The 21,758-nt window shown below is 37.8% G+C and overlaps 1 protein-coding gene across 3 annotated transcripts; it reads left to right on the top strand.

Annotated features, from left to right (window-relative positions):
* Window positions 1-46: 46 nt before the first annotated feature.
* Window positions 47-20,581, top strand: SYAP1 (synapse associated protein 1). Of its 3 annotated transcripts, none has more exons than XM_054189021.1 (9): window positions 49-362; window positions 5,240-5,358; window positions 7,640-7,706; window positions 9,415-9,488; window positions 9,837-9,976; window positions 11,641-11,786; window positions 16,780-16,838; window positions 17,778-17,925; window positions 19,410-20,581. In XM_054189021.1, exons 1-9 carry the CDS (start codon window positions 170-172, stop codon window positions 19,535-19,537), a joined length of 1,074 nt encoding a protein of 357 aa, XP_054044996.1. In that variant the 5' UTR covers window positions 49-169; the 3' UTR covers window positions 19,538-20,581. The 3 variants fall into 3 exon arrangements, with proteins under 3 accessions (XP_054044998.1, XP_054044996.1, XP_054044997.1); XM_054189022.1 differs by lacking the exon at window positions 49-362 and adding an exon at window positions 418-3,945; XM_054189023.1 differs by lacking the exons at window positions 16,780-16,838; window positions 17,778-17,925 and having other exon boundaries at window positions 47-362.
* Window positions 20,582-21,758: the final 1,177 nt, after the last annotated feature.

The raw sequence follows: 21,758 nt of genomic DNA on the forward strand, positions 1-21,758 counted from the left end.
GCCCCGCCCCGCCGCCGGCGGCGCCCTCCCCACCTCGCCTGCCGGTTCCGGAAGCGGCGTACGCGGAAGGAGCGGGCAGCCCAGGCTTCCGCGTACAGGGCTGCTCTCCCTCCGGGCGTTGGGAGTGCCCGTTTAACGGCCCGAGCGCGGCCGTCGCCGCTCCCGCGCCATGTTGCGCGGCCTGGGTAGTTGGTTGGGGCTGGAGCGGGCGGGCGAGGAGAAGCTGTTGCCGGCCGAGGAGAGGAGCAGCTCCGAGGAGGAAGCGGCAGCAGCAGACGCGGAGCCGGCCGCGCAGAGCTCGGAGCCGGCGGAGCTGCAGGCGGACTCGGAGGCGCTCCTCAGCCAGGCCAAGGGACTCGGCAGTGAGTGTTCTGCCCGCGCCCGGCGGGGAGAGTGGGGCGGGGGCGGCCCGGTACCGCCGGCCTCGGGGCACACCCGCACCCGACCCGCTGCCCCTGTGCCTCCCTGCGACCCGAGAGTCCCCGCTCCGCTCCCCCGCGGTACCCTGGGCCGTGGCGGAGAAGGGGGTGGGTCGCCTCCCCCTCCCACACACACCCGTGGCGGGGCTGGGGGGCTTCGTGCAGGGAGAAAGCTTAAGTAAAGGAGCAGCCTCGCTTGTTGGAGGGGTGTGTCGTGTCCTGGCATCTTCCCCCGGGGCGTTTTGCTATGGGTCTGGGTTTTTTTTGTTTTGTTTTTTTAAAAAAAAGCTGGTCTTAGCAGCAAAAGTCCCTTGGTGTGGTGAGAGTAGTACAGGGTGGCAACAGGAGAACTGAAGGTCGGCCGGTTTAGTGCACGTTTTGGGGATAGGGGAAAAGTTACCACTACTTACCACTGGCACTTAAACCAAAGCTTTAGCTGAACTAAACAGTTACAGACAGGTTTTAAGATGAGATAAGCATGTTTATTCTCAGTTCAACATCTGTAAAAGAAAAATCGCTTTTCATCTGGATATCTGCAACTTAAACGTAGCTTGCACGGTGATGCAAAATGGGGAACGCAAGTTTGAGGTGACAGCATACTCTTTTTAAAAAAGCAAAACAGCTCTGAAGCATATCTTTCTGTATGCAAATGGTGACTCAGGTCAGTTTCGCTAGTATGGAAGCTTATTTCAGTGAAGAAGTGTTAAAAGTAACTCTTCCCTGCTCTCTTTTTATTTTATGTTTTTGCATATCTTTGTTTTGCATCTCTTTTAAATGATGCTTGTTAACGGCAGTCTATGACACGCGTCACTTCTGTGTAGTTTTTCATGCAGCTTGACCAGTCTCTTCCACAGTTCTGAAACAGTCCTAGGCAATTGATAAAGCCGCAAGTTTGGAAGTGACCTAACTCACATCTTCAGTTTTCTGCATTTCTGTGAATCTTTTAAAATAGCAGTTGTTAGCAACAAGAAAGACTTACATTGCTAACAATTCTGTGCACAGCATGTTGCCTCGCTGGAGATTAAAAAAAAATTTTTAATTTATTGGAAAATTTAATTGATGTTTAAAATATGAACCAAATAAATGGCTACAATTGTGTTCCTTTAGTTATCATATGTTTCAGAATTGTTACTAAATTAACAACATTTCTTTAAGTATCTGTTGTGACTGTGTCAGAAGTGATGTGTACATATGGAAAAATGTGCTTCATGAAGTAGTGAGAGGTTTCTATGAGTTTTTTCATAGGAAAGTAATGGGGTTTGATTTTGTTGAACTAATCTGTAATGAACCAGGGCTGTAACTGGCTACAGGTAAGAATTCTGCTTTACTGTAGTAGATTCTTAGATAAAGTTAATCCAAAGTGCAGCTTCATACTCATTGCTGAAGTGTTTTGGTTTTTTTTAATTGGTGCTCTGAAACGCTGGATCAATATCATCTGAAGGGTTAGTCGGAGAACGTTCTTTACTGTGCTTTGTCTTGGGCTGTCTGAGCTGCAGCAGATAATCTGTGTAGTTTGGTCAAATACTTGTCTGGTTCTTGTAAATCAATCCTAATCTGGTAGTCACTCTGATTGTTCAGGAGGAAAAGAAGACTTTGAGTTGTTAGGGGAAGAATAAGTATTGACTGCTACAGATCTAAAAGTCCATCCCATAACTTGCTCTGGAAGTGAGAATTTGGTTTAGTGATTTATGTATCTGTGTCTGTCTGTGTCTTGTCTGTGACACTAGAGAAGACTGTAGTGGGAAGGCTTTTTTGTAAGGATTTGGACGTCACTGCTTTAACACAGGATGACTCTAGAAACATCTGCGTGGTTAACAACCAGGGTAGCTGTGCAGAAGGACGCCCCTAGCACATAAAGAATTTTACTGGTAAAACTGAAGCCTTACATACATTACTTTTTGCTCCTTATCACATCATTACAAAGGTTAGGAGAGTTTGTCAATGTGAACTAATATTAGAAATATTGCTAGATACGTATTCTTAATACAGACATAGATTTATAAGAGGGAGGGAAACCTTCTTGATCGTTTGAAAGTAGAAGTGTTGGTTTTCCACCACTAATTCTATTTTTCTAAGGCTAAGTATCACCTTGTATTGAGGCTTATAAGTACCTTAGTTCAGAAGAATATTTGCCCTTAATGGAAATAAAGAGCATTTTGCCTTTCAGATTGGCTCCAGGACTGGCCAAAACCACTCTGGCCAACAATACCAAAGCATTGCAGGACAGTGAATGTTTCAGCACCTTTTGCGCTTAAAACAATTGCATGTGAGAAAGTTTCCAGAGATACATAAAACAACCAATAAAAGCTGGCAGGGAGGAAACAATCCAGTAGGCTGCTGCTTCCCCTACTGTTATAAGAGGGATAGTATATGTATCTATATCTACAGTGTAGAAGATAGGCTTTTTTTTATTTAATATACAGTGTGAAGCATGTGATGGGTTGTAAAGCTGATAACAGATACGAAAGATGCTAGCAAGTACTTGAATGAAGTTTGGTTGCCACCATTCTGTGGCTTTATAAATGGAAGTTACATGTTAAAAAAAAAAAACAAAACAAAAACAAACAATGGCGTTCGTAACAGCTGGCTAGACCTCAGCATATTCCAGTATTGATTTGCTGATGTCATAAAGAGGGAATATTTTATATGCCACAAAGAACAGTCAGCTTTCCAAAAGGTGACATCAGTGTTCCAAAGTAACTCATTCTACCAGTGGCAAACAACTGTGTGTTAAACAACTGAATTTTTTTTTTTTTTTTGCATGGTAGGGTTATTTGTTACATTTCTAACCCATAAGGAAACTGGAATTTTTGTGAGGTCTTGAGAAGGAAGGTGGGTTTTTGTTTGTTTGAAACAGAAGTGCTGGGGGTTTTTCAAGTCCCCTGTATAAAAGTCAAAGTTGATTTTCTGGAATAACTAAAATACCTTACCATCCCACATTATTTGCATTCTTACTAATGCCTCAAATATATCTTTGGTAGTTACTATGCAGTTTAGATCCACCATTACTACTGCTAACCCCAGAAGTAGAATACAATAGACTGTTTCAGTTGGAAGGGACCTACAATGATCATCTAGTCCAATTGCTTGAGCAATTCAGGGCTGACCAAAAGGTAAAGCATGTTGTTAACGGCATTGTCCAAATGCCTCTTAAACAGTGACAGGCTTGGGGCATCAACCACCTCCCTAGGAAGCCTGTTCCAGTGTTTGACCACCCTCTCAGTAAAGAAATGTTTCCTACTGTCCAGTCTAAACCAGCTTTAAACCATCGCCTATCGCTGGATCCCAGGGAGAAGAGATCAGTACCTCCCTCCCCTCTTCCTCTCCTGAGGAAGCTGCAGAGAGCAATGAGGTCAGCCCTCAGCCTCCTTTTCTCCAAACTAGAGAAGCCCAGAGTTCTCATCCGCTTCTCATAGGTTGTGCCTTCAGGCCTCCTCACCAGCTTTGTTGCCCTCCTCTGGACACATTCAAGGACCTGAACATCCTTCTTAAATGGTGGGGCCCAGAACTGCAGACAGTACTCAAGGTGAGGCTGCACCAACACTGAATACAGCAGGATAATTCCCTCTCTTGACCGACTGGTGATGCTGCGTTTGATGCACCCCAGGATGCAGCTTGCCCTCTTGGCTGCCAGGGCACATGGTGACTCCTATTGAGCCTGCTGTTGACCCATGCCCTTTCTGCAGGGCTGCTCTCCAGCCACTCCTCTCGCAATTTATACTTGTGCCCAGCGTTACTCCATCCTAGGTGCAGCATCCAGTGTTTATTCTTGTTAAATATCATGCCATTGATGATTGCCCAATGCTCCAATCTATCTAGATCCTTCTGCAATTATTATATTTACTATGACATTTGCAGACATTTTATCATTGTATATACTGTAACAGTGATATTACAGTCATAATACAACTGTTCAAATGTAATAAAGGGCTTGTGGCATCATGTCATTATCTGAGAAATAAACAATACCTATGTTGTTTTAAGATCCTTTGTCAATAAACTGATATTTAATGTTTCTGAAGGTTTGTGATATACATTTGCTGGTTGCAAGCTTGTTCTCCTTAATTAAAAACGAACAATACAATGCACCTTGCCCATGCTACATAGTTCTTCCCCTGCCATCTTTCTTCACTTTAGCACTGCTAATATAAAAAAAGTGCTAGTTAGTCTTTGAAAATATTTCTTACTACTGTTCTGACACTGAGCGTATTCAGAAAAATAAGAAACAGCCACAGTGCTTCTCATAGAGCTAAAAAGAGGAAGACAATGCAAAATAGGAAAGGGAAACATCAAGAGCAAGCTTCTGTCTTATGACTTCTGAAGGAATTTCTGGTGTTACTTGCCTGAAATTTTTCATGCATTTGCTGCCTTCATGAGAATTTATTGTGCGTGTTGATTTTATTAAAAAAATATAATTGTGTTTTAATACTGTTGCTAAAGTTACTTTATTGCTTAATGTCTCCAAAATACTTAAATGAAATTAGGAAGGACACATTGTTTCAGAAAATTTGTTGGAAAGCAGTATTTCAAGGACTGTTAGGAATGGTTGATTTAGTAAACAAGGTTCCTGTATAATAGTTTGTTTTACAGAAAGTTGTGATCAAACGTACAGTTTGATCATTATCATTAAAGAATACAAACTGGAAAAGAATAAATAGAATTTCAGGAGTTCTTTGTAGGCCAGAAGCTGGGTTAAATGATTTTGAAAGAAGCTTTCAAGTAGATATCCAGATGTCTGAAGAGAAAGGAAACTAAATCTAGTAAGAGAACTGGATGTAAAGAGATCTTTTTTCAGGTCTGTCTTTTTTTGTCTGTGAAAGGTTACCTCTTCAATTTTGCCACTGCTGCTACAAAAAAGATATCTGAATCTGTTGCGGAAACAGCACAGACGATAAAGAAGTCTGTAGAAGAAGGAAAAATCGACAGTATCATTGATAAGGTATTTTATTTCTAGATACTTGATCTGAAAGATCTGTTTGCTTACGGTTGTTGTAATGTGGCAAATTTGGCAAGTAATAACATTTCTTTAAGCTGCCTTTAGGAATTATGTATTTCAAAAGTACATATCTCTTGCCATGACAAGTAACGTGACTGAAATTTTTATTCGGGGTAGATGTGCCAAAAAATGGTCACTGTGCTTTACTTAGTGCTGCACTTGTGTTCCATTCCTTCAGGATGTAGATACACTGGAGAATGACCAGAAGAAAATATGAAAAATGCTGACATAGGAGGAGAGGCCAGTAAAGACAGGCTGTTGGGGGATGTCTGGGAGATGTGTGGATTGGGTTTTTTCCCCAGTTTATTTAGGTGGAAAGAGGAATGCTGTAGCTTGAATCTTAAATGCATCTCTGAAGTGAGATTCAGAATTAGGTCAGCGTTGTGGGTATTGTATGTAAGACCCTAGAGCTATACGGGTGTGTTTTCATAAGACCCGATGAGTTAATGAAACAGTTTACTATTGTCCTGTTCTTTCCCCCACCCTCAGTCTGCCACTTATCTCTTGCCCTCCACATTCCTGGCTGCCAGTGCCAGTTGCTTAGCTTCTGCTAGTGAGTGTTCTTCCAGTGCTTTAAGTCATGAACTTGGCAGAAAGAAAGAAAAGAAAAAAAAAAAAAAAAGAAGAAAAAAAAGTAAAGTATCAGTAAGTGCTATGTAATGCTCTGTGTTTGTCGGCGAGGGTAGCTGGGAAGGGAACTGACCAAAACCAACACAGCTGTAGTGGGACTGTGCATCCAGGAGTGTCAGACATGCGAGATGCCGCCAGACCCCTCCTCCGGCTCCCGTCTCTCAGACACCCCGTCAGGGGAATTAAAGCGTTGCCTTTTTTTTAAATACAATAAAGTTCAATTTCTTGATACAATTAATGTTCATGTTGTCTTCCAAATTAATCATCAAGTGACACTTCTAAATTTCTGTTATGATGGAATTTTGTCTCCAGATTTCATTGACTTTTTAGTGACAACTGTCTTTATATAATAGCAGTTACGTATCTACTACAATATATTAGAGTCTAATGTAATTTTGATCCACATCAAAAAGGAAAAATCAAGTAAGAAGGCTATTTGGTAATTTAATACACAGTAATGCTCATAAGAAACTGTAGCTAAATACCTACAGCATATTTTATGCTTAAAATACCATTTTCTTTTTTTCTGTGAATGCCTTAGAGTTATATGAATTCCTGCTTTAATTAATAAGTTTAGATATGGGAGCAACAGGATCATAGCTATATCATCATAAAGCTTTTTTCTTACACCATGTAAATTATTTTATTCCATAAATATCAAAAATTCATATAACTTACAAGAGGAACCACAATGATCTACTTCTATAACAGGCACTACAGTACTTCTCTCACTGATGTTAATCTTAAACTGAAATGCTGGGTTTTTGAAGGAAAAAAAATGTTGTAGGAATTTATCAGGAATTAGCTTGAAGACTTGCATGCTTTTGGGCAGCTTGTTAAGCCATAGACCTCACTGCATAAAATTTGTATTTTGTGAGTGGTTTAAGTATTAATTTCTAACTTACTGTTTTTTTTCCCTCTGCTTTCAACTACAGAACAACATTTGCATTGTTATTTCTAGCTTATGGCATGCCAACTTCTGAGACCATTCTCCTTTTTTTAATTCTAAATTTAATGTAGGATATTTCTGAACATAATTTTTTGATGAAAATTTGTCAACATAAATGGAGAAAGGATTTTATTTCAGCTAAGCAGACATTCTTAAAATCATACTTAACAATTTTACAAGTCTGATTTATTGCAATGGGTATATTTCTTAGGCAACTCTTGAAACTTATTGTAAGGGCAATAGTATCTTTAAAAGTTTAATGCATCAAAAGCATATTTAAATAAGTCTAAACAGTCTACATTATCTGTATTTGATATGGTAAGGTGGTATGTTTATATGCATAGTATGCTGACATTCAAATTACCAGCTACGATTTTTCTTCTTTTTTTTTTTTTGTCCCCTGAATTTGATAAAACTAAATATAATTTTGAAAGCATACACAATAGTTAAAAGTTTTGAAGGCAAAATCAAATGTTTTGGTAAAGTGGAATGTATGAGTTCCATGAAGCACGTTTAACTTAAAAAAAGGGCCTCCAGGGATATAAGAATATGATCCTGCAAGTATTTGAAAGCACTTTCTGAGTGAACACAAAACAAGAGGAGTGAATTTTCTTATTTATTGTGGTTCCCTAATTTTTATTTCAGACAATTATTGGAGATTTTCAGAAGGAACAGAAAAAATTTGTCCAAGAGCAGCAAACAAAAAAATCAGGTAATGTATGCTTTTTTTTGGTAATGCGTAACATTGCATAAGCTAAAACTTGCGGGAAGCTGCATAATTGACCTATATCTAAACCTAATCTATCAAAACTTTATTTATGAAATGCATTATGGCAGAACTTAATTTACATTGTGGAATAGGAAGATGACCTTTTTAAGTGAGGTTAGTGTTATATTATCTGGTTGGTTTAGATTTGCTTTTTTTAACCAAATTCAGCTTTATGAAATTAACTCAAAGATCGCTGTGCTAACAAAGCTGATCTCTTATTGTTGTTTTGAATCTTAAGCCTGTGTCTTTATTGAAAACAGGCATGCTGATTACTTTTCTTTTGAGCATTAGCAATCGTGTCATGCTTTCATAATTAAATGAAAAACATGGGTTAGGGTTTGCACTATAGTATTTATTAGTTTTGCTGTAGGAGTTGCTCTGCTTACGTTAAAGGCATAATTGCTCTTTTGCTTTCCCATAAACCATTTGCTTTATAATTATTTGTGATCTAAATACTTTGAGTGAGTTATCCACTAGTGTACTATGACGTCAGTGGATCTATTTGAGACTTTACAATAACCCCAATATTTTTTTTTTACATTGCATTTCATCATTGGCTCTTACCTCTTTTAATGTGTTACCTGAATGCAATAATTTCTGACAGTTAATCTATTTTTAATCTTGAAAATGAGCTGGTTTTAAATGGATTGTGATATATTTTTTCATATTGTCGTTAGTTACTATCTTAGTCTGGTTTTTTTCTTGCAAGACTGCTTATGTGATCATGTTGTCTGTATTTCTGTCTCTTAGCAAACTTTGGCATCTGTTTATATATTTCTACAAGTTTCATGAAAATAGGTAGCTAGGTTGCCAAAAGAAGGAGTAACAGATGGCCTAACTGAAAGAAGCATTAGCATCAGGTGTGAAGCCATGTGGGTGAAAGATCTTGCTGATGTCAGGTGCATAAGCAAATAAGCATTGTTAGTTTAAGTGCACAAGAATTATTTGTTAACTATTACAGATGCATCATAATGTCTCTGTAGGCTGAATTTGCATTGACAGTGAAGAGATTAATAGATTTCTATACATCTACAATAGTTTATTTTCCTCTATGTACAGCCTACAGAACTATTTTAGAAATATCTGTGTAAATACATAAATTGGATGAACTCGAGTATGCTTATTCAGTGTATAACGTGTAATTTATAACAAATGACTTATTTTTCTCCATTGCTAAAGAATTGCTGTCTTCTGGGTGTTAGAAAATTAATATAATAGTAAATGATTTTGAAAACTTAATTTAGACAGAGTTTTTTAGTCAAAGTTTACATGTTTAAAGTCAATCTAGAAATTTCTATTTGCAGGCAGTTTAACCAGTTATATAGCACTACTTCAGTAACTAAACTAAGAGGCACCAAGTTCTGACTGGCGCATGCTGCAAAGAAATACCTACAATTTTATTTTACAATAACAGAAATCGGCAAAATTTTTTTTTTTTTTTTTTTTTACCTCTGATAAGTAAAGATTCATTCTTAGACTTTCTCTCTTATGCCATGAACTTAGTTTTGGAGAAAGGAACAATGAATTGGCTTACTGATGTAAGTCTGCTTATTTTTGTGACATCATATGTTTCTTTATGTAAGGTTTGGGTGTTTGGGTTTTTTTGTTTAAAGTAATACACGTGCAATTATTTTCCTCCTTTCCATAACAGAAGCAGCAGTGCCTCCCTGGGTAGACAGCAATGAAGAAGAGACAATTCAACAACAAATACTGGCCTTATCAGCAGTAAGTATTTAGTTTCCTGTAAGATCTGAAATTTTTCTGTTGGAGAGATTAAAACTTCCTTTTTTTCCCAAAGTAATTTTGGCTGGCATTATTAAATTATGTATTTTCAGTGTACTTCTTTTAATGTGTCTGTTACTGTACTGATTATGTGCAAGAGTAAATAGTTCTTTAAGTATCAACTTGAGCCAAAGTCGATCCCAAATATAATTTTTGATTTTTATAAAGGCTTTGCAGATTTGTGGTATGATAGAATTATGTGAGAAGTGTGATTGCTTTGCTGATCTTGTGTGTGAAATATGATATCCTTTTTCTGGTATCAGTTAATGATCATAAATATGTTCTTCAAAGGATAAACGAAACTTTCTGCGGGATCCTCCAGCAGGTGTGCAGTTTAATTTTGACTTTGATCAAATGTACCCTGTTGCAATGGTGATGTTACAAGAAGATGAACTTCTCAATAGGATGAGATTTGATCTCGTTCCCAAACAGTAAGTAATTTCTGCGGGTAACTATGTATGGTTGTACTTTTTAATGTGTCTGTAAATATTCATAAATTACTCCTTTTTCTTTTCATTTCTTTAAATTCTTTCTTTATATACTTTCTCCATATATATTTTATATCTGCTAATTTCAAATGCATGGAATATTGCAGTACATTGCAGTTTAGCAATTAAAGAAAAGAACAGAAGTAGATCTGTTAGAAATTCAGAACTAATAAGGACCTGTTGACTTAAGTATGGGAGAGGCCTTAAATTTTTCCATGTCCACTGTGTTAAATTAATTGAAAATATTTTTCCCAAACAAAGGTACATGCAGCAACAAAAATGTTCAGATCTACTGGCATTACTGACACCCCAAAAAGGTTATTGGAGATAGTCAGAGTCCCCCCGGAGAAATGGTAAAAGAAGACATCACAAAACAGCAGCAATGAAGCAAGAAAAACTGGTTTTGAATAGGCAGTGGGAAAAGCTCTGTGTTGTGACTGCCTTCCTTCTAATAGACCTAACTAAAAGATCTGTAAGGTCTTTGTCCCAGCCATTATGGCCTGTTCCAGTATGGCTTCTTGATCCCAGCTCTGTTCTAGTGGTGTTCTCCTTCCTTGCCCAGCCCCAGACTCTGCTCCTTAAGCTTGTTTCACAGGTCAACATTCTTGTTAAGCAGGAGTTCCAAACATTAGTCTCTTGTCTGAGGGTGGAAACAGGAAAAAAAATTAAAACCTTTCTTTGTGCACTTTGCTATCTTAAATCTCCTCCATTTATAAACCTTCCCAGCTCCTTACGTTATTTACCCCATTCCCTGCTGTTCTTTGCTGCTGTCAGTCCTAAAGCTCTGCCCATATTCTAGGTCTTCATCAGATCTCTCTCTGATGCTCTGTCTTCAGCCTCTAGTCATGCTATCCTTGCCTATCCCGCCCCATTGCTTAATAGTTTTTTTTTTCCTGTTCTTAGTCTCAGTAGTCACCGTTTGCCTGAATGCAGGGAAGGTAACTTCACTCTCTTCTTTCTTTCTTGACCTACACACCTTCCTCCTCGTAGGCCTTGCTATTTCTGGCTTCTGTTTCCTCTGGGTTAAAGTTGGGTTTTTTCTTGCTTGCTGGAGGATTATCAGAGGGAAACATTACCTTAAAACATGTGATACTTTCCCACTTATCAGAGCTGGTCATTTGCAAGATGGCAGTTTCTAGTTACAGAAGGTCCTGCAGACGTGCTGACAGATGTGAAGATAGTGAAATAGTTCTGCTGCAATCTAGGAATGGCTGCTGCCTATAGATCAAAGATCTTCCCTAGACCTCAGGTGGAACTGGAACATGTAGATGAGTATAGTTTGACAGTGATAAAATGTTGGTTTTGGAGAGTAAGTGAACAGAACAGAGTTATTTGGCTTGTTATCTAAAAAAATAACGTTGTTGTTATTGTTATTATTATTATATTATATGTCCAAGTCCATTGTAACTGTCATGTAAGAGATCCAGAACTTCTACAATGATGGATTTTTTAAAACTTTGTTAATATCAGAAATTTCTTAAGTTTTTACTTAAAAGTTAGCTTATTCCTGCTCCTTCCCTCTGAGTATTTAATTTTATTTCATTGCTAGATGGTAAAAGGAACCATATTTCCAAATGTAGTAATCAAAACCTGTTTGTTCTCTCTAGCGTAAAGGAGGAGGTGTTCTGGAGAAATTATTTCTACAGGGTGTCCCTAATTAAACAGTCCGCCCAACTCACCGCACTTGCAGCTCAACAGCAAGCAGCAGGAAAAGAAGAGAACAAAGGCAGCGAAGAGGACAGTCAATTGAAAGGTATGGAAAGGATTTGTTTTAGCACAGCTCATTAAGTTAGTGTCGTACATATTGACTGTGTACATCAAGTGACATTGAATTTTTATCCTGGATTTCCTATGAAATCAGAGCTTTTCTCATCATACTTGGTCTGTTTGCCCAGATGGGGAAGAGGGGGCTCCTAGTGCTTTTAAGTAATTTTCCAGTTTCAGACAGCTTTGTCAGAAGAGCGGATGTCTCCAGAGGTGAAATTTTGTACTTGGCTTACAACAGCTCAAGACCACTAGTGGTCTTTGGTGTGCTTTTTTGACTTCTCAGAAAGAAGTAGGAGGTAACTTTGGTTCACTTGATAAGGCAAGAGGTACTAGCCAATCCAGCCAGCTGGCATACGCTTTGCTCTTGGCTTTTGCTTAGGCCTCAGGCTAAACAAAGTTAGTGATATGGGGATAAAATTACTGTGGTGGTGGAGGCAGAGACGCATGCAGGACATGGAAAAGCACACTGTGTATTATAGAAGTAGAGGAAGATGAGGACGAAGAGTCTACCTGGGATTCAACCGTGAGATGAAAAAGCTGCTTCAATGTAGGTATCTTCAGTTACACTGATCAGTTTATACAGATTATTCTTATTTACTGAACCATTGGGCATCTTTTATCTGCATGCAAACAAATTCTGCAGGCAGGAATATGTGCAGCTTAAAGAGTGTAAAGCAGTTACTGGCTAAGACAAAAGATAACTATAGCTTATTAAATTTTAACTTAAGCTAGGTATGCTCAGCACCCCGATAAGACACCTGAAGAATCTTGGTAGGCTGGGTAGACGTTAGGCAAAAGGAGAAAGCCTTCACTGCACCTTGGAACAGATTCTCGTATCCCCAAAATCAATAAATTGTCATAATCCATGAAATCCATTAACGCTGGGTCCTGTTGACACTGCTGGCCTGACTGACAACCAACTGATCACTGCAAAGTTGACATCTTTTTCCTTCCTTTCAAATATAATATATTTTCGTATTGGTATTTTTCCTCTTGAGTGCTTGTACTGCTAATGATCCCATCTTTCTAATTCTCTCTCAGTTTCTAATTTCACCTTTCTTTTTACAGTCTTAGTGATTTTCTGCACAGACTGATAAGGTTACTCAGCTGGGTCTTGGCTCCTTGGACACAGGCAGCTGAACCTTGGGATGAAGGGGACATTACAAAGGGAATTACAGAGCCAGGCTTGCATGTTGCATAAAAGATATCTTTTCAAAAAGGACTGTAGTAGTTTCCTCAAGCTTGTGTGTGTGCGTGCCTTTGCTGTCAGTTTGTCTCATTCTGTTTCTCACAGGTTCTGTTCTGAGTGCCTGTGTGTTAGCATAGGCAAGGTCCACATCTAGAATGAAAAAAGTAGTTTTTTCTGAGTTAAAATCCAAGCAATGCTGACAGGACAGGTCACTCCAGAACCTACTGCAGACCAAGAGGCACCAATTGTGACTTCTTTTATCCAGGACAGTTGTCTGCTGTCCCAGTGGACTACGTAAAATCAAACATTGGAGCATGTCCCCATGTAGAAACAGCATGCTGTTAATCATAGAAACACTGTTCATGCTGTTTCAGGCTTTTTAAGCTTAAAAAAAAAATCATGGCCTCACTTGAGTGTATTACATGGAGCACAGAGGAGATCTAGGCCAGATCTGTGCAAAGCGACCGCTTGTGACTGGCCACCAACAGGATTTAACTCCATTCACCACAACTCTCTAGGCCTGGCCATCCAGACAGTTTTTTACCCTGTCCAGGAAAATGCTGTGGGAAACTATGTCAAAGGCTTTACTAAAGTCCAGGTAAACAACATCCACAGCCCTTCCCTCATCCACTAAGCAGGTCACCTTATCATAGAAGGAGATCAGGTTAGTCAAGCAGGACCTGCCTTTCATAAACCCATACCGACTGGGCCTGATGACCTGGTTCTCCTGCATGTGCTGCATGATGGCACTCAAGATGATCTGCTCCATAACCTTCCCCAGTACCAAGGTCAGACTGACAGGCCTGTAGTTCCCTGGGTCCTCCTTCCAGCCCTTCGTGTGGGTGGGTGTCACATTTGCTATCTTCTAGTCAACTGGGGCCTCCCCAGTTAGCCAAGACTGCTGATAAATGATGGAAAGTGACTTCGTGAGCTCTTCTGCCAATTCCCTCAGTACCCTTGGGTAGATCCCATCCAGCCCCATAGACTTCTGTGTGACGTAAGTGCTGTAGCAGGTCATTCATCATTTCCTCTTGGATTATGTTAGGTTCATTCTGTTCCTCATCCCTGTCATCCAGCTCAGGGGGCTGGGTACCCCGAGAACAACTAGTCTTACTGTAAAAGACTGAGGCAAAGAAGGCATTAAATACTTCAGCCTTTTCCACATATTTTGTCACTGTATTTCTCCCTGCATCCAATAAAGAATGGGGATTCTCCTTAGTCCTTCTTTTGTTGCCAATGTATTTATAGAAACATTTTTTATTGCCTTTTACAGCAGTAGACAGATTTTCTCCCTGCCTAGCCTGATACAATCTTTGTAGTCTTCCTGAGTGGCCCGCCCCTTTTTCCATAGGTCATAAACTTTCTTTTCCTTCCTGAGTTCCAGCCAGAGCTCTAGGTTTAGCTAGGCCGGTCTTCTTCCCCACCGGCTCGTCTTACAGCACATGGGGACAGCCAGTTCCTGCACCTTAAAGATTTCCTTCTTGAAGAATGTCCAGCCTTCCTGGACTCCTTTGCCCTTCAGGACTGCCTCCCAAGGGACTCCGTCAACCAGTTTCCTAAACAGGTCAAAAGTGCGGACTTAGATTCTTTCATTTGCTACTGCATTTAGTCCTTTGTATAGAGGAAAAGGCTGTGTTTGGAAAGATTAGAAACATAAATTCTGCCAAGAGATATTTTCTTCACTGTTGTTTATAAGCATATTCTCTGTGAAGCTTGTTTACTATCAGTATGCTTCCCTTTTCCACTGAGCTTTTTATTTGATATTCCTGTTTCTGCATATCATTGCTTCACTAAACCAATTTCAGAAAAAAAGAAAGCTGCTGCTGTTGTGGCTGACAAATAGAAGTTACTCTATTGTTAATTACAGTGCTGGAGCTTTTGTTTATGCAAGCTAAATATGTAGTTAAATGGACAGTCTTAAACTGCATGTTTCTAGGGCAGCATAACCTCTTTTTTTTTTTTTTTTTTTTTTTTTTTTTTTTTTTTTTTTTTACACTACTCACATTTGCCAAACTATAGCCATTTTAATTGAAGTATCTCAGCTCTACAGGAGGGATAGCAACCGACCCTATTGAACAAAAAACCCTGTTATCTTTGAGTCATCCAAACCCTTGGAAATTCCCGGTCAAAGAGAAAAGTTGCTGGCTAATACCCAAAGAGTTCTAGTAATTCTAGTAAAATCTAGAGTGAAGTAAAATTCTAGAATTCTAGTAAAATTACCGTTGTGACTGAAAACAAAACATATTGTCATCTAGAAAAAAAATTGGAGGGAAAAAAAAAAAGGGCACTGTCTTTTCACCTGTTATGTATTTCTCACAATTCATGAGACCAGTATAGGATATGCAGATAGATCCTAATAACTGTATATTCTGTAATAAAAAGATACATTTACCAGACTGTAGTAAATACATGTTTTGTTAGATTCAAAAATTGCATAGATTTGGGAAGCTCTGAAGCATCTGTGTTATTTTTGATTTAAATAACCTTTTTGAAGGTTGGATTCCCTGGTTGGAGGCTAAAACTGGAAGTAATTACCTGTTGGTAACTCTTCATGATGTTCAGGGTTTCTTCTTAAAGCTGACTGATGTCTATAAAATAGAATTAATTGCCTTCCCTTTTTATCCCTGTCTGTCTTCTCCTTACCCGCTGTCTTCACAAAGTTAAATTAGCATGGTTGATGTGAAATAAAAAAAAGAAGGGACAAGTGGAAGATATTCCATGTTCCAGTGCAGACACTAGATAAGATCTATAAGAAAATGCCAAGTTCTGGTTCTTCTCCAGGTATTAGTAACTATTTACTTGGGAATTGTGCAGATTGCACATCAGCAGTGGAGGAGCTGACGCTAGGCCAGTAGATCCAGAAGAGTGCTCATGGTACATCAGTCACATCAGACTGGTGTGTGGCCCAGTGCAGAGCTGCTGTGCTGCTTCTGCATAAGAGCAGCAGATGGAGCTTGAGGCACTTCACTTTCCACGGTGCTTTGGGCACTCCATGCTGAACAGCAAAGCTAGTGCCATGTTCTACAGCCTTCCTGAGCAGGGAGTGCTGGATCCTCCTTAGCTGCGGTGTTGGGTGCAGTAACTGATCTTCTCAAGACTGGGAAGGGGGAGGAAGGGACAGAGCAGCAAACATTGAGTAGATGAGCTGTATAAGCAGTGACAGCTACCAGTTAGGGAATTACTTCAGCATCTAGGGTTTATCTTTTTCAGTGACTTCCTCTGCCTGTGTGAAAGAAGGCAAGGCTGCGGAGCGCTCCTCTCATGTGCATTTAGGGGTGTGGGTGCAGATGTAGCCTGATGTACCCAAGAGCTAACTAGTGCCCACGTTAGTAGCAGTACCATCCGACCAGGGGAGTTTGGGAACTTCTGTGATAGGTGGTAACTGGATTTCATGACGTACTCTACACCTTTGTAACTTTAAAGATCTTGTGACATGCAGTGCAATCTGGAAGTGTTTTATAGAAGACATTCTTTCAGATTCCCAGCTGTTCCTATATACAATCTTTGGATTGTTTTGAGGGCCAGAGGTGTTCCTGTGATTTAACTTTGCAGTCATAATGAGGAATGGTTTGCTAAATTTGCCTTACTTAATTAAGAATAGAAAATTGCTTCTCTTCCTTGTTGTTGTTGCAAATGCTTTACCTATGGCTGAATTCAGCCTTTGAACACCAGGATTCCGTAAAACACAAAATACAATAATTTCTTGTACATTTAATAGCTATGCAGATTAAAGCAGATCTTTATATATTTAAATGTAATCTACCTTTTTTTTTGCCCCCCCTCTTGATAGAAACAGTACGGCCAAAAACACCGCCTGTTGCAATAAAGCCTCAAATAAAATCTCAAGAGGTAAAAATGCTGTTCTATTTTTATCTGGTATTTAGTATGTGAAACTGTTACTTAATAGGTAATTATGCATCCTTTTGAGTAAGTTGTGCTATGAAACCATAATAATATAATATCTGACAGTCCTAACCTGCTGCTGTTGTGCTGTGATATTAATTTTTGGTGCATACACTTTAAACTCATTTCCAGTAGAAGAAAACAGTAGTTTATCTGAAGAATACTTTCATTAGTATCCTGCACGCTATAATAAAACATGTTTTGACTCTGAAGAGTGACATTTCCAAAGTGTTTGGAATAGAAGGCTTGCATTGTGTTTAAACATGAGGAGTACCTTCATAAAAATATATTCATGTACCATGTTCTGTCCAACTCTTCAGTAGTTTTCAGGCTTAAGTATAGGAAATCTAAATGATGCATTGTAATAGCAACATCATTTTATTGCAATGGCAAGGAAAGTTTTGCTTGATACTGCTGAAACCTTTAACTTAGACACGTAATGACCCTTGTTAATTTCTGGATTGTAAAATCAGTGCCAGAGAACACTCTTGGCAGAAGACGAGCTGTGCATTCACTTGCCAATAATAAGCGGTGGACTAAATTAAGCTAGAAAGATTTCCAAAGAACAGTGCTCTCAATCTTATTTGTGTGTAGAAAACTGTTACTGAATTGTGGTCAGAATTTAATATTAGTCTTAGGTATTGTTCTAAACTACTTACGAGTTTATTATTATTTCTGTAAGATTACAAAATCAATTAAAGTTGTTAAGAGAACACAGAAAGGAGCCTAGAATGAAAAGCATATCACTTTCAGTACAGCATTCTAACATTTTTGTGTGTACAAAGATACTCTTCAAAAGGTAGTCAGTCACATGAGTGGAAGTATGTATCAGTGACCTTTTTTTCCCCTTTTTCAATAAGCTTACACAAAACTGTCTTACTGCAGGATGAGGAAGAGATTTCCACAAGTCCAGGTGTATCAGAATTTGTGAGTGATGCTTTTGATGCCTGTAATCTGAATCAGGAAGACCTAAGAAAAGAAATGGAACAACTGGTGCTAGACAAAAAGAAAGAAGAAACTTCAGTAGTAGAAGGTAAAGCTATTATTACCTTCTGTGTCTTAAATACAGCAATTCTAAGATAGAATGATTTAAAAAAAAAAAAGTTATTTGATTTAAGAAAGTAGATTTGTGACTGTTTTTCAAAGTCTATGAAACGACCTGCAATGAAATATTGCAGAAATCAATGGTAGTTCTCACCACATTCAAACCACGTCCTATACAGAACATTAGCTGTGAGGAGTTTAAATCCAAAGAACCTAACAATTTTTAGGTGGTTCTTTTATGAAAGTGGCAGTAGAGTCTATGAATTTTTCTTTCTTTGACATCCTTGTAGGTAAAGTACAGTATTTGGAAATCAGACTGTTTTCTTCTTGTGATACCAGCTAAAAAGGCAGCATTTGCACCAGAGTGTGAGCTTCCAGATGCCTCTGTAAAAGGTTTACATGCATTTGGAACAGTTAGAATTTAACAAAGAGCTTCAAGAAGGATGAGAAGAAATAAAGTGGGGCTTATACTTAAAAAAATTCAGAATAATACCGGTGTAAAATGCATAAAAACAATCTGTGATGATGTGATTCTGGTCATACACAATGAACAATTTACTATGAAGACACTTGTATATGTAGATGCTTGATATACAGTTTTCAGAATTCATCTTACAATGTGTTTTAGATGTTGCGGAATCCTTTTTTTCTGAAATTGTTATTTTTTTCCAGTACATAGGCAAGCTTGAGGAATTCTAATAAGTATGGATGGAAGTGTTTCAATAAGTCATGTAATCTGTTCAGAGAAATCTCAGCTGGCCTTGGTGACTTGGACTATGGAATTACGTACCTTCATATCTAGGCTGAAGTACTAACCAGCATGTAATGCCTCAAACACCCATCTCCTCCCCTATAATCTTGCATATGATAGGTAGAGCTAATTAAAACAGAGATTAACAACACAGGAATGCCTTCTGACTCATTTTTTGCCCTGAAGTATGAAATATAACCTGTAACCTGTAACCCTGATTAAATGAGCTTGCCTAGCTACAAACGTCAGTGAGGAGAATGCCTACCTCTTTTTTTTTTTTTTTTTTTTTAAATTATCCACAGTATTTGAGCGTGATTTATTTTTTTCTTTTCATAACAGGATATCCAACAAACTTATGAACTTCATTCATTTTTTTTCCAGAGATTTAAAAGTACAAAGGGAGATTCAGTTGATAGTAGACTCAGAGACTGTAGGAAATGAACTTACAAAGGGACGCTTGTTACAACTAAACCCCATATTTGCTCTTTATATCTTTATTATAGTACGCACATAGGAGTATAGACTTGTATATTAATTAACTCCTATCTGTAGTCAATAAGAAGATGAAATTTCTAATGTTCAAGTTTCTTTAATTTTTAAGGAGAATTGTCCATAAAAATTATGGGATATGAAATATGCAGTGCAAATACGCCTAGTTTTATATAAATAAGCAACATTGTATATTATCAAGTTAATTCTTACACATCATTTCTCTCTTGTAGAAGAAACTGCTGATTGGGAAAAGGAATTACAACAAGAGCTTCAAGAGTATGAGGTGGTGACAGAATCAGAAAAGCGTGATGAAAACTGGGATAAAGAAATAGAAGAAATGTTGCAAGAAGAAAACTAAGCATTTTCAGAAAATCACTATAACCCTAAGCTTTTTCTGAGAACTGACATGGATTTCTGCTTTCATATTTTGCTTACGAAAGATCTTCAAAAGACATAAAATAATCTAAAATCATTATAATTCCATATGGGAATACAACCAGTATTTCTGTTCTTTATATGAGCAGTTTCTGAACTTCTACAGTCTTCAAAAGGAGGAAGAAAAAAAAAAAAAAGACAGACACTGCCGGTTACATGTCATAATTAAAAGCGATAACATTATTACATGAAGCAACAGTTTAGTTTGAGGCATTTTTAGGTGTCCAAGAAGCTCTGCAAAGAGATTTCTCAATCTAAGAATCTCATTTTTTTTTGTCTACAGCCTTCTGTTTGGGATGTAAAAATGGATGTTGTAAGTAACTTAATCCTTGAAAATAACTTTCTCGTCACATTTGCACTCTGATCCCTGTATAATCTGTAAATGTGTACTATTTTAAAGTACTTGTAGCTAGTAGCTTTCACGTGAATTTAACTTCCTTAATGTATGTAGCCAAAGAATTTATAGAAAACCCTATCGAATAACTTCCCATAGTTTGTTAAAAAAATACTAATTCGGACTCCAAAAGACATACTGATTAATTATTCATTGGGTATGATTAACTGGCAAACATTTAAGCATTTAAATAAGAACAGAGTTATAAACTGCTTGAATTAAACTGTTGGTTTTATTAAATCATCATATTAAGGTACTACCTTTTCCCACAGAGAGAAATGGTTTAATGCATTCTTTCTTCAGAAGACTGTTATGTCTCCATTTAACTTTGCTGTCTGAGTGAGAGCAAATTAAATATTTCTCTTTATTTTAAGCGCTGAAACAATTATGTAAAAACTTTGGCTGGTTTGGACATCTTTATTAAATACTGTAGATATGTATAAAATTGGCTCATTTATTTGGAGGGAGGGCAGAGCAAGGGGCAAACATACTTCAGACTTATACAAGTTTAAAAATATACTTTGTCACAGTGCTTAAGACATGGAATTTAAATAAAAATAGTTTTCTTTTAAAGATTTTTTTTTTTTTTTGTTCTTAGACATCTGGATGTTTCCTGTAGTTTTACCATGAAGTCAGTATCTTTATGTATATAAATGAAAATTTAATGTTCTATTTATCATCTATTTCATAAACTTCTCTGACAAAACATACGAAGGAAAATGGGTAAAATGAAGTAGGTAGGAGCCATTAAGCACAATGGAATTATGGGCATGTTACATACAGTAAGCACTGTCTTAATGACATAGTTCTGCAGAAAACTTTTGTGAAGAGACTGAAAAGATTATAGCTGTAATTATTCAGTCAATATTCATCCCGTGGGAATTGAAAAGAGCTAAGAAGTTAGTTTTAACTGATGTTACTGTAAGAAAGGACTACTTAAAATTGTCTCTGTTAGCAACTCAGACGGAAAGCCCTCCTGTATTTCTCATTATGGAAAATTAATTGTTTTAAACTTGCATACATTTGGCTTCTCAAATTAGTTTCTTTATTACCATACACTTTCACAACTACAAATTATATTAAGCACAATTTGAATTTTTATAGTGTTTTTCACATTTAGTTAACAGATGCAAGATAAGTCATGGTAAATAAGAGGTACTTTAGGAGCTTTTTATATCGGAGATTAATTAAATGCCACAAAAGTTAAATCTGTTACACTCATAAAAATCAGACTATTTAAAGCTTAATGTTTACTCTTGACAAATACAACTGCTCATAGATTTAAGCTGGAGACGTTAGAAACTGCCTACTGTACAGTTTGACTCAACACCTTCTAAAAAGAGAGGTAGTTCTATTGTTATGGTGGCAAATCTTCCCTGGATGACTAAGAGCTCAAAATCACTGCTCCAAATGTCCACTTTCTTAAAAACCAGCCTGATCATTCCTAGTATTTTTCACATATGTGACGGGCTTATTTGCATGGGGTTTATACATCATCAAGCTTCATCTTTCTTTTCATATAAGCACAGCCTATGTAATGGTTGTAGATATTAAACTCCATCTGTTTTAGAGTATGGCTCCTACATATAAACCTTAGTTTTCCAAGTCTCATGAAACGCAAGTATGCCTAGGAAAAAAAAAAAAAAACAATCAAAACCCACTATTTAAATTTGCACTTAAAAAGGCAATAACGTAGCAAGGCTGAATCTGACTTGAGCTCTGCTAGTTTAAGGCCTCTTCTCAAAAATCA

Source organism: Rissa tridactyla, chromosome 1 (genome assembly GCF_028500815.1).
Source record: "Rissa tridactyla isolate bRisTri1 chromosome 1, bRisTri1.patW.cur.20221130, whole genome shotgun sequence".
Classification (NCBI taxonomy): Eukaryota; Metazoa; Chordata; class Aves; order Charadriiformes; family Laridae; genus Rissa; species Rissa tridactyla.